The sequence below is a fragment of the Acomys minous genome (assembly GCF_964271855.1).
Source record: "Acomys minous genome assembly, chromosome: 15".
Lineage (NCBI taxonomy): Eukaryota > Metazoa > Chordata > Mammalia > Rodentia > Muridae > Acomys > Acomys minous.
Window position 1 is genome coordinate 47,236,731 of NC_140497.1, and position 13,637 is coordinate 47,250,367.

The following is a 13,637-nucleotide window of genomic DNA, read 5'->3' on the forward strand; positions in this document are numbered from 1 at the left end:
CTTTATAATATAACTACAGGATTACTAATTCATAGTTTATATTAAAACTTGTGAAGATTAAAAATTCTTTGATGTGAAATTAATAAAAAAGACTAGCACCTAATTCATTCACTGTTTCATGTGGTTCCCTTATTTTTTTGGGGAAAGTCAACTAATACCAAAAAGTGAAGGAAACACTGGTTTTGAAATTTGAGGTTACCTAAAGCGTTGCTCTTCTGTTTGAATGTGTAATGATGCCCAGTGCCCTCTGGTATGAGAGAAGTCTTTAAAGGAGGCCCACCAAGGAGTGCTGTGAACACAAAGGTTTATCCTACAGATACACTAGGAAATGAGTATACATCTTGAGAAGAGGTGAGGTGTCAAATCACTTGGCCCCTTGAAATATAATTCTGGTGGAATTATTTCATAGTAGGATATAAAAGTTATTAATACTAATACACATAGAAGCACACACCTGCAACCATAGAACTTGGCAGGCAGATGTAGGAGGCTTACATTCCTGGGCTGCATATCAGAGGGGAAAATTTATCTTAATTATTAAAAGGAATAAACTAAAATTGAGATGTACTTCTTTGTATGAGCTAACGTTTTCTCAGCCTAAGTATATGACATTCTCAAGTTTAAGTTTATAATTAATTTATCCTACTTACTCTTGTTGACTAGCAATCAACCTGAGTAGATTGTTACAGGGTGCCTCTTATACATCCTGCTGCCAAATACATGGTCCAAGTCCAAAGTTGGACATGGGGCACCTGCAGTCCCAGCACTGGTGGCAATAGGGAGGGGGGGTCACTGAAAGAGATGCCTCAGCACTGTTGACATCATGAAATGCTTTAGCAAGCACTACTTTTTTCTAACCATTTTTGCCAGTTTCACCAGCTCATCAGTTTCACTGATGATCATTTCCCTTAATTGTTGTAATATATAAAGTATGTTCAAATAATGGGAACCTATTCTTTATTATTCTGAAAAAAAATGCACTAATAAAATTAGCCAAATATGCAAATCTCCATTAATATGTTAAGCACTGTGTTTTCTTCAAAGCCTTCCCTTTAACACAGAGTTCTTTTCAGGACCTAGTATTCACATTTCAATTTTCAAATTTTTGGGGCTCTGTGGCTCATGCCTTTAGTCCCAGCACTCAGGAGGCAGAGGCCAGCAGGATCTGTATGAGTTCCAGGACAGCCTGGTCCTACATAGTGAGGACCTGTCTTGAAAAACAAAACCAAATCTCAGATTCCTTTAACCCATCCCAGAGACTTGTGTACACAAGTATTTGTCTCATATCTTATTCATCCCATTTTAATTGTTGAAAGGTTGACGAATAGAGACTCTTCCAGTCCAACACTGATTTAATTTTCAACACCTCCATGGTCTGAGTGGGTGGCTTTTGGTTGTGTTAGGGTTTTGTTTTTTGTTTTTTTTTTTGCGGGGGGGGGCAGAACCCCACTCAGCCCCATTCTCGGGGAAGCAAAGCCAAGTTTCTCTTTACACTGATGGAAGGTCACTGATTTAACTCATGTTAGCCAGCCAGCAGCTCCTTGCAGAAAGCCATACACAGTGCTGATTGTACTTGGTAGTGCCCCACTGCACTCTAGGCAGTTCAGTTCAGCTCGGCCAGTCTGCACACGGAGACTTGACCACAGGAAGGAAGGTGGGAGAGCTACCCAGCCAGTGGGCACTTCTCATACTGACTGACCAATTGCCAGCACACTTACATTTCCAGGACATGTGTATCTCTAAAATAACCACTCCCCACTCTTTAAAAGGTGACCCCAGTGATTTCTGTGCTAAAGCCCAATCATTACTCACAAGTTTAGTTTTTTTGGTGTGTGAAAAAAATATTAGCTGAAATTTTTAAAGTTTTGAGATTTTCTTACATGAGTACCGCATTCACATCATTTCTATCCCTCCATCTGCCCCACCCTTCCCTCCCATGTACTTGCACATCCTCTCAAATTCGTGACCTCTTCTTTAATTATTATTGACACATGCATATATGTATGAGTGTGTGAGTCTATTTAGTGCTGCTTATATGAGCTGAATTTAAAAAAATATAGGTTCTGCCTTCAGGCAAGTCCTTTGAATCCTGTAGATCTCACTACATGATTTAAATATTATAAGTTGTATTTCCTCTGAGTTTCTCCTTTTCTTTTAACTCTTTCTTCCTAATAAACAATCTGTCACCCTCTGTAGATGCTGAGGACGTGTTCACTTCCAGATCTCTCCAAGCTCTTTAGAACCCTGATGGACGTTCCCACTGTAGGAGATGTTCATCAAGACAGTCTTGAAATAGATGATCTTGAAGATGAGCATGTTAAAGAAGGGCCTTCTGATTCCGAAGACACGTAAGTATAGCACCATTAGCAGCTGGTAGGATCACTTGGGCATCTGGATTGAGGTGTTTTTTTTTTTCCAAAGTCCAGGGAGCATGGCCTTAGGGTGACTTTCCATCTCCCTTCCAGCCCTTGCAACTTTGTTAAAGTATAATCACCTTTTTGATAATGTGTGTCTGCCTCCAATTTGCTGTCTCATTCGAGGCACATAAAAATGCTTTATATTTGTGCTCACTGTATTTTCCCCCATTGACATTCATCTAGTACACTGATGTGACTATAGTAATTACTAAATAGTGATTAAATAATTAATTGTCACAGGATAATGGCTGTTGAATAGTGAAATCTCCATTACACTAGGATTGCAGTGGGACATTGGAACGTACTAAATATTCTGCATCTATCAGAAAGATGCCTGAAAATTTCTTATCTGTCTTATGATGTGTTTGATTTTAGGATGTATTAGTTGTGAGATAGACGGGTAATTTTATTTGTGCAATATATGTGGGAGTGGGGTAGGGCTATCCTCCCCCCCACCCCACCGCCCGCGCGCGCGCGCGTGTGTGTGTGTGTGTGTGTGTGTGTGTATGTGTGTGTGTGTGTGTGCATGTAACTTTATTGCTTTCACAAAATTCCTTTCTTGTGATTCATGGGGAATATAGAACTCAGGAAGGATATATAATAATGGTTTTGAAAGTTATGGGAAGTGCTGGCCAAGCCTTAGATAAGAATCCTTCTTGACCTCTTCAGTTTTAGACTTCCAGCTGCCTTAGACAAGGATCACCAACTTGGGGGGAGGGGAGGGGGTAAAACCAAAGCATCCTGTAATGAAGCCTAGGAAAGGCACTTCAGTGTAGGAGTTACTGCTGGCGATGCAGGCGTGTGTGCGGCTCAGTGGTACAGTAGCATGCGGGAGGCCCACAGTTCAAATCCGGATTGCTGCATCTGAGGTGTTACTTTTCGCGTTCCTAATGCTTTGTTTACAAATTGCTCCTTCTCATCGGGCCTCATAGAGACCTGTGTGTTGTTTATTACTAGGGAGGGAAGTCACTTGGTCCCTTGTTTCAGTAGGCTTCCTGGGGAGCACAACGTTCAACACCTGTGCGGTTGACAAAGTGCTAGGTAATTGGGTTTGTGGAGGTTCTTCTTGAATATAAGTAAAATGAACAGTTTCTAACTGAGCCAGCTGCAACTAAGTTATTCTTTTTTTTTTTTTTTTTTTTTTTTTTTGAGACAAGATTTCTCTGTGTAGCCTTGGCTGTCCTGGACTCACTTTATAGACCAGGCTGGCCTCGAACTCGCAGTGATCCGCCTGCCTCTGCCTCCCGAGTGCTGGGATTAAAGGTGTGCGCCACTACGTCCAGCATAACTAAGTTATTCTTAAAGTACTATCCAGTGTCTGCTTGTTTGTCTTTAAAAACCAATTTGGGTCCATATTTTTCTAAGATTTTTTTAAAGACTTATTTATTATATATACAGTGTTCTGCCTGCACATACACTTGCACATCAGAAGAGGGCATTAGATCTCATTATAGATGGTTGTGAGCCACCATGTGGTTGCTGGGAATTGAACTCAGGGCCTCTGGAAGAACAGCCAGTGCTCATAACCTCTGAGCCATCTCTCCAGCCCCCTTTCTCAGTGTTCTATAATAAGAAAGCCAACTAAAACTTAAGCTTGGGGCCTGATTTCAAATTACCTGACATGAACTTTTTAGTGCTAATTTCATACAATATTGAATCTTCTACAATATTCTTATAGTAAGAATATTGTAGGCCAGCCTCATTTATTTAATTCCCATATGCCTTGGCCATTATTTCCTCTAACTAACAAGTGGGTTGTCAGCAGGTCAGCGTTTAGTGATCACATCGATGGTTAAATGCTGAGTTGGGCTTAGCATTAAACACCATGTCAAAAAGACTCTTTTTCTCTGATCCAATCATTTTCTGTAGCTTCCATGAAGTCAAGTTGCTAGTTAGTACACATAAGTACAAAATAGAGGCATTTCTGGGTAAATGATTATCTTCTTTGTCCATTGATGTGAATTGCCTTTAAGGTCTCACACAGTCTTTGTACTGTGCATGTGTTGAGTTGACTGTAACATTTGGAAGGGTCATCATCAGCCCTGACAGTCCTTAGCACTGCATTTCTAGTAGATGGAAGGGTCCCTCTGCCTAGGGACATGACCCCTCCCCACATGTCTTCACACAGTCAGACTCACAGAACCCCTGTCTTCAGGCATGTCCTCAGAGAACAGCCTTGAGTAAGTCTCTCAGTTATTGTAGAGGTGCTCAAGGGCAAGAGGTTAGTCCTGCCTGCTGGCCATTGATAGGGTCTCTTTGATTTACAGTTTTCATGTCTCTAACATGACCTTCATTTGGATAAAACTTAATAGGATGAAACTGCTTATTAGTAAACTAATGTGATTGATAGATAGATAGATAGATAGATAGATGGTTTTACCTATAAATTCATTTATTTCACATTTTATATCATAAAATATAATGAATATGCTGACCAATGCCTTGAAAACAAGATTCTCCTGTGAGGATTACATATTTTAGAAATGTTTTCACAAATATACAAATAAAGATAAATTTCTGGTTACTATTATAGTCACTGTATCATCATCCTACTAGCTTAAACCAAAATACAAATACTCTGCAAGACTGGGGATCCAGGTCTCCATCCAAGTTTCAGCATGTCCACGTGGAGATCCTTGCACATGGTGCACCACATGTCCACGTGGAGATCCTTGCACATGGTGCACCACATGTCCACGTGGAGATCCTTGCACATGGTGCACCACATGTCCACGTGGAGATCCTTGCACATGGTGCACCACATGTCCACGTGGAGATCCTTGCACATGGTGTACCACATGTCCACGTGGAGATCCTTGCACATGGTGCACCACATGTCCACGTGGAGATCCTTGTACATGATGCACCACATGTCCACGTGGAGATCCTTGCACATGGTGCACCACATGTCCACGTGGAGATCCTTGTACATGGTGCACCACATGTCCACGTGGAGATCCTTGCACATGGTGCACCACATGTCCACGTGGAGATCCTTGCACATGGTGCACCACATGTCCGCGTGGAGATCCTTGCACATGGTGCACCACATGTCCGCGTGGAGATCCTTGTACATGGTGCACCACATGTCCACGTGGAGATCCTTGTACATGGTGCACCACATGTCCACGTGGAGATCCTTGCACATGGTGCACCACATGTCCACGTGGAGATCCTTGCACATGGTGCACCACAGGGACTATGTGAAGATTGTGATGAGCTTTCAAAATCACTTATTTTTCCAAATCTCTTTTAAACATGTGAATATTAATTCACTTTCAGAAAACAAATGATAAACATCTTTGCTTTCATAAATTGTCCAACTATGGCTGAGACACACAGACACAGAACATTGGTGCAGAGTTTAAGTAGTGACTAATTCCAATAGGTACATGATTCTCCTTGGCAATTCAGGACCAATGTAAGCAAATCATCTAGCTTAAAAGTTAGATTATCTCTCATGTTCTATACTTCTCAGCTGTATTTGTCCTTGGGTCCTTAGTTAAAAACTTGTCTAGACAGCCAGGCATGCTGGCACACACCTTTCATCCCAGCACTCAGATGGCAGGCGGATCTCTGTGAGTTGGAGGACAGCCTGGTCTACAAAACCAGTCCATGACAGCCAGAGCTGTGTCACCAAGAAACCCTGCCTTGAAAACAAACAAGCAAAAAAAAAAAAAAAACCTATATAGATTTATTCATATGTCTTTTTATCTACAATTATACTTTTAAGTGGGGAAGAATGCATATGTATGTCTTGAATTGAAGTAGTATTTCAAAATAAGTCAGCTTAATTCTTTAAATTCCAGTGTGTTTGAAGAAACTGACACAGATTTACAGGAGCTTCAGGCCTCAATGGAGCAGCTACTTAGGGAGCAACCAGGTGACGAGTACAGTGAGGAGGAGGAGTCGGTCTTAAAAAGCAGCGAAGTGGAGCAGCCATCGAGGGGAACAGATGCAGCCGATGAGGACGACAATCCCAGCAGTGAAAGTGCCCTGAACGAGGAATGGCACTCAGGTGCACGCTCAAGGCTGAGGGCGGTGTCGCGCGCTCTCTCTTCTCTCTCTCTCTCTCTCTCTCTCTCTCTCTCCTCTCTCTCTCTCTCTCCCCCTCTCCCCCTCCCCCTCCCCCTCCCACGTTGGATGTAGGAGGTGTTCCCTGACACCTGATATGGCCACCTCCAGCCTTAAGGAGGGTGTGTTTCTCTCTCGGTCCTGTATTCACTGTGTGTGTTTCACACAGGTGTGCCAGCAGTGACTTCTGAAGCATTTTTAATCTGTTTTTGCTCCCCATTTCTTGTTTTTTTAGTAATAAAGATAGTAGCTTAGCTTTGGTATGCTTCTTAGCTCCTCTGTGTTCTGCATGCCTTTTCATGTTTTGTTCCATGTGTGTCAGCCATCATCATAGGTGTGCTTGCTTCATTTCAGAACATAAAAGTGTGTTTTTTTTTCCAATTGTTTTCAAACTAACATTTAATAGTAATGTTTCTGGGAATATTTTTGTTGTAAGCTGATTTACTGTTTATGTCTTTAAAGAAACAATTCTCAAAGTAAGATTCCTGGGTAAGAAAGCTTTAGATGTGCTTTGATGGCCACATGCCACAGTGGTGACTGCTTATATTGAAGGTAGAAGAATACAAGAAGCCATAATTCACTTGTCATTGATGCTGCTCTGTTAGTGTAAGAATTACTTTTTTTCATGAAGTACCTCTTTTTTTTTTTTCATTTTTAGATAATAGCGACGGTGAGATTACTAGTGAATGTGAATATGACAGTGTTTTTAACCATTTAGAGGAACTAAGACTGCATTTGGAGCAAGAAATGGGCTTTGAAAAGTTCTTTGAGGTTTACGAGAAAGTAAAGGTGCGTAAGCTCAGAGCATTCGTCTGGACTGTGCTGCTTGCCTAGCAGTGAGGTGGTGACTGTCTATATTACTATCTTACACATACACTAAAGTCTCCTCTTAGACAAAGCTAGTATTGGCACATTAATTATTAGAATTTAATTGCATCCTATCTCCCTCTCCTTCTTCCTACCTCTCTCATATAAGCCCTCTCCTCTTCTTTAACCATGTTAAATATACATATAAAAGAATATATAGATGTATCCATTGGGGCTGGGCTCCCCATGATAATGTATTCTCTGCGTCTTAACTAGTTTTAGCGTCCTGTAATGAACCTTATTGAAAGGCTAGGCTTCTTTGTTGAAGATAAGATGTACACTTAGCTGTGGGTATAATGATAAACACTTAGATGTAGCCAGGAATCGTGCTAGGGGCAGTAGCGGCTCTTCTTCTAAGATCCCTGGCCTTAAAGGTGCATAGAGTGGCTAGGCTTCTCGTACCAGGCATGATTCCACTCCTGCTGAGCAGGCTTCGAGTCTACTTAGACAGCTGGTGGCTGCCACCAAGATACTGGTGCCCCCGTTAGACCTTTAAGGAGCACTTGCTTGCTGCTCATTATTGTGGTTTCTAGACTATCATTGGTGGCTTCTCTCCCACAGCGGCTTCCTTATTAACTTACTCTGGTAATTTGGCATAGGCTATTCATGAGGATGAAGATGAAAATATTGAAATTTGTTCAACGATAGTTGAGAATATTTTGGGCAATGAGCATCAGCATCTCTATGCAAAGATTCTACATTTAGTCATGGCAGACGGAGCCTATCAGGAAGGTAAGGTTTTCTTGTGTCTTCTTTCTTTAAACAAATGTGAGAAGAAAAAAAAAACCCAAGGTGACAGATGTAAGATTATGTATGTGGATGGATATTTTGCCTGCAAGTATGTATTGGACCTGTGTGTACATTGCCCGCCAAGGCCAGATGAGGGCATCCGATCCTCTGCAGCTGATGATACAGAAGTGCTGAGACTTGAATCCATGCACTTAATCACTGAGCTGTCATTCCAGCCCTTGAATAAAAAAATTTAAGTCTATTAGTTGAAAGCTCAACAGCTCTAGAAATTAGAATAATTTTCATCAATGATATACCATAAAAGTTCTTTGCAGAGAAAGAAAATGTAAAGTTCTGAGCATGAATTTATTTGTAACACTGTTGCCAAAATTAATACAGTTATTTTAAAGATTTAATTCATAGGCCAAATTAGACCATTTTAAATGTTGATGTTTAATTATAACAATGTAATTTTTCTTAACACATATTTGTATTTCCTCTTGTTAAAAATGCATCCAGATACAAAATCAAAATAAGTTTTAAAAATATTTGAGAAAGCAGCATATTGAATTAGCAAAAAACAAGGGGTGGAGTAAAAATATGATGATGTTAGGAAGATCTCCATTCTGAAAACTGGAAAATCTTTACAGTAAAGCAGGAAGCCCGACTCGTACAGAGTCCACAGGGCAGAGCATACTTAGTGCTTTAGAGGGCAGCAGTGTGTGGCGTGGAAACACTTGTCAGGGATCTGTCTGTTGTCGTGGTTTTGTTCTTGTTTGAGACAAGGTCCTACTGTGCACTCCAGGATAGCCTCAAGCACATGCGCCCCCTGCCTGTTCCTGCTCCACTCTGCCAGGCCAGCTCATTCCGCTCCTTAAAATTCATCTTAATACTGATCCCTGTGAGAGAAGAAAGGCTTTGCTTTCTCCCAGGCACAATAGAACAAAAGCTCTATAGATGCCAGTACAAACTAAGTCTTTGAAAATGTCCCTCAGTTGTATTACTATAAAACAGATGTTTTATTTTCTGAAATGATAAAAGGTTGCTTGATCATTCAGATGAAAGTCTCTAATTTAACTAGTATCTGGACCTTCCAGGTTCCTGATCTTACTGAGATCTTAACTCTGCCTGTATGATACTGAAACAAGAAATTGCCTGGAATTTCTGCACTTGTGTTTCATGGGCCATTTCTCCTCTCATTGACGGGAGCTACCAGCACGAGGCCAGGGAATGAGTGTATTTCAGTATTTCTGTGGTGGGATCTAGCCAGCTATGGTCTCATTCAGACTGGCCCTCCTCAGGCAGCTCTCCATAAGCCTGTGTCAATGGAGCTTTTCACAGCAGTCGGCAGCAGTGTGCTCAAGCTGGAGTGTTGCTTGTCAGGTGTCTGAAAAGCTTTTATTTTGCTTTGCCCCTTCAGGGGAGACCTGTAACAATCAACTGAGCCACAAGGTAGAGTTGGCACGGCTGAGTGGTTTCTAAAGGGTGCCTGTCTCCATAGAAGCCTTCACCTACAAGGGCCAAAAGCTGGCCTGGGCCATACAGCCCTCAAAACACGTGGTCAGCCTTGCTGTAGGATGCAGTGGAAACAGAAGTGACAGAGCCTGCCTATGATCTCTTCAGCCTGGGGAAAACTGTAAAGCAGCTTTAAAGCCAAGTGGCTTTACGGACAAACAAAAGACAAGATAGAACACCCTGGCAACCTTTAAAAACTTCTTACTGTATCCTATAATATACTTTAACTTACTAATATAGCCACCAAATAAGGTCATGTATATTATCTGAGTAAAAGCAAACAAGCTATGTTAAACATTAGACAGTTAGGTGCTAGACATCACTGGGTTAAGAATAGTGGGGGGGCTTCTTATATGAAACAATTGGATCTCAAATCAAGCTATCTTGTGTGTAGTTGTGGTTCAGATCATATCTAAGTGATAATAAAATTACATCATATATGGGGTGCTTACACACTTTTATTCTCTATGGCAAAATTTGATCTAGCTCATTCAAAATTATATGGAACCAGTAAGAGACATATAAAAAAGAAGATTCTCTTTAAAGACTTGATCTCAAAAACTTGGGGTGAAAACATTGAGGGAAACCAATTGATATCAATTGGTGGTCGCATAGACATTGACAAGTGCATCTGCACAGATACTTGCTCACATGGATATGCACACACCACAAACAAAATTTTAACTGTTTTAAATGATTTTCTTATATCGTTTCTGCTTAATTTCACTGGAAATTGTCTGGGCCCCCCTCCCAAATGGCCTTAGCTGTTAGTTCCCATGATAAATGTCACAGTACAGGTTTGATAAGCAATGACAGCTACCTCTGTTGGTAGAGTCAGCACTGCCCAGCCCATACATAGCTGCAGTCCAGTCAGAGGTCAATAGAGGGAGTGACTTTTTAAGTTATTTAGAAGTTCCTTCATGAGGACAGAATGAATGTTACATGGCCAGTGATATGTGAGCAGAGACTACCAAGCCCTCTCATTGAGCAACAACAAACCACGCTTGCAAATTTTTTCAATGTACCTACCCTTCACACCCATTTTAGATGGAGTGTGGTACTATGTTTATGTGATGAAATTCTATAAAACTATTCAAATGAATGGACCAGATCTTCAGCTATCAATATACCTATGCCCACAAACCTAAGTTAAATAAGTCATATGTCATATAACCTGTACAGCATCTAAAATGATTCTGTTTACTTTTGCTTATGTTCAGTAACATTGAAAAAGAATAAGCAAGAAAAATAAACATTAATTTGGGTGTGCTGAAAAATGTCTGTAGGAAAGAAAAGAAGGCCACTGAAGTGGAGAAGTATGTTGCCTGTAACATGCTTTTCCTTAAATATCACAGTCAGTAGGGCTAAAAGTCAACTCTGTTAATGATAGGTAGGCATGTATGTGTTCATTACTTTCCTGATTCTCTGAAGCAACTTATAACTGTAAAAGGGAGTAAATTATACTAGAGAGTGGTGGGTGACATTGGAAGCTGTCAAAATATACCTAAGGTACTTGAAGTACTCTTGTCACTGCATGGGATGAAACAGTGTGTGGCAGGGTCCAGGTGTCTCCTAAAGGAGACGACGTCAGAGAGGAATGGGAGTTTGTCGTGAATCAGCATGTACACTCCTGTACAGAAGGATACAAAGCATGCGCTATAGGAGAAGAGTGACGATGGTAACTAACCCTGGGAAGATTTAACATTTTCATGATCTGGTCATCAGAGAAAGCATTGCAGACATACTAAGAAGCATGAGAAGGAAGTAGGCGGCTGATCACCATGTGTGTTTGACATGACACTTGGGTTACTGAGGTGTAAAAGATAGTGCTGTTTAGCACTGATAAGCAAATCAATCTGCTTAATTCATTCCGCAGTATTTTTAAGAATAAACATTTTGGGGGCTGGGATCAGGCTGTAAAGTGATTAAATAAATAAATAAAATGTTTAATGAGGAAAATTAAAAAAAAAACATTCTTGTGGTTTTATTTAAGTAGGAATGGTTAATTTCATTGTGCCATACTCAAAATGGAGTGGTATGCAGACATTGACGCCACATCATTTGTTCTACAATGTTTTCTTGTGAGGTTTCACCTTATAGAGAAGTAGAAAAATCTGGTGATGCCTGGCATACCCAGCACAGAGCTCTGCCATGAGCACTTATAGCCTTGCCTTTCCTATTGCTTGCACTTCTTTATTTATCTTTCTATTTTGTGTCTTGTGTGCAAAACTCATGTCTCAATTCTGCATCTTGCTCTGACTTACTTAGAATTACTTGTGCTTCAGAAGGCTATCTGAGACTTTATATGTACTTAATTTTAACACTAGTTTTAATTCTTTGTAATAGTGTCTGGATGCTGTACAATGAATATGCGCTATTACAATAAGATTACACTTAAAACTGAACTAATGATCTCTTTTAGAGAGGAAAAATATATAAGAAAATAGATACTGTTTGAATTAAAATGAAGTGAATTATCTTTTTCTTTTTTCTACAGATAATGATGAATAATCCTCAGGACTCTCTAATATTCAACTATGTGAAAACATTTGAACTTGGCTCATAACACAAGCTTCCTGGAAACAGATTATTCATGAGAAATACCAGATTTAAGACAGGCATGCTTATTGCATGAAAAATTGAGAAGTGTGATTTTTTTTTCTGACATTTTTATCTACTTTATTTTGTTTATTGGATTCTACAGCTGAATCCTATAGAATTTTCTTTAAATCACCCCACCAAAGCATTGACTCAGAACTGTAATTAATGATGTTGAAATTTACCACGCAATAAGGAACTACTTTTAGCAACTGTCTTTCAGTTGAAGAAGTTGCCTATATTATGAAAGGCCCACTTTTGGTGTTTTATTTAAATTTCAGCATGACTTTTTTTCTATCTAGGATTTTTCATCCTGTCTAGCAGTTCTGCATTAAATAATCCTTGTCAAGGGCTCTATTCAAATATCTACATTTGGAAGACGAAATCTTACCCTTGAAGTTTGTATTCTCAAATCATTTTTCAAGCACTGGATCTCCTGAGCTTGTTAGCTAGAAACAGACTATAGAAACAATCCTAAAAATCACTGAAAGGTTGATTTTGAAGGAATAACAGAATTATATTTCCTGATGCTTAAAAGTTTCTTAATTTCTTCTATTTCTCTTTATATACGAGAAATACTATATCTAAAAATCAGGCCGAGCATATAGCATAAAATTACACTTTTGGTTTTTCACCCTCTCACACATGTACCTCAGTAGTCACCTGCGTTCAAAAGGAGAGGGGCCTTTTTCTTTTGGCACCATGACAGTTTAGTCACTACTATAGGGAAATGTTTGCCTGTTTTCAGTGTGAGGATTTAACCAGGTCATTACAATGGTGGTCACATCATTTCAGTTATGTGAAACTATATTTAGAAACAGTTATACTTTCAGAATATGCCAAGTATCAGACAGTTTCATTATCTACAGTCCAAATGTTTTTAATAATAAAAGCAGAAATGTATACTTCTCGGTACCAGTCAGCCTGACTGGTGTTGTCTCTCATCTGAAACATGGAATCTTACCTTGTGCACTATTAGTACTGTATTGACTTTATTATATATATATATTATTTCTAACACCCAAAACTAAATAGTTGATTTTTATATTTTTATTTTCTACTATTAAATTTTCATTGTGTACCTGAAGTATGAGGTTGGTTGTCTTCATTAGCACTGTTCTCAATATCTCCATTGTTTTGTGACTGACTCACGGTGGCAGGGTGTGTGCAGAGGAAACATGAGCCAGGCAGCAGATGGGGCTGAGCGCAGGGTTTTAAGCAACCCTCCCCTGAAAGTTACCTTAATCTCCAAGAGCCCTTGGCAGCCTAAGGACCTCCTAAAAGGCCCTGTGTCCGAGGTCACACCACCTCCTCACTGTCACCCTGGGAGCCGCACTTTCAGCACACGGACCCTTGGACACTAAAACCATCTTCAACCTAGAGCACATACTTAGAAAACAGTGAGTCTGAGGCTTGTCTGTGCTGAAATGAGAGAAA

General features: G+C 40.1%; 1 protein-coding gene across 17 annotated transcripts in view; it reads left to right on the forward strand.

Annotated features, from left to right (window-relative positions):
* NEK1 (NIMA related kinase 1) overlaps positions 1-13,287 on the forward strand; it is a 123,350-nt gene extending 110,063 nt beyond the window's left edge. For all 17 annotated transcript variants that reach the window (XM_084758670.1, XM_084758660.1, XM_084758671.1 and 14 more), the window contains 5 exons: positions 2,197-2,348; positions 6,227-6,435; positions 7,150-7,280; positions 7,958-8,090; positions 12,100-13,287. In XM_084758670.1, the coding sequence (XP_084614796.1) occupies positions 2,197-2,348; positions 6,227-6,435; positions 7,150-7,280; positions 7,958-8,090; positions 12,100-12,113 (639 nt within the window). In that variant the 3' untranslated portion in view covers positions 12,114-13,287. The remainder of the gene's footprint in view (positions 1-2,196; positions 2,349-6,226; positions 6,436-7,149; positions 7,281-7,957; positions 8,091-12,099) is intronic.
* Positions 13,288-13,637: the final 350 nt, after the last annotated feature.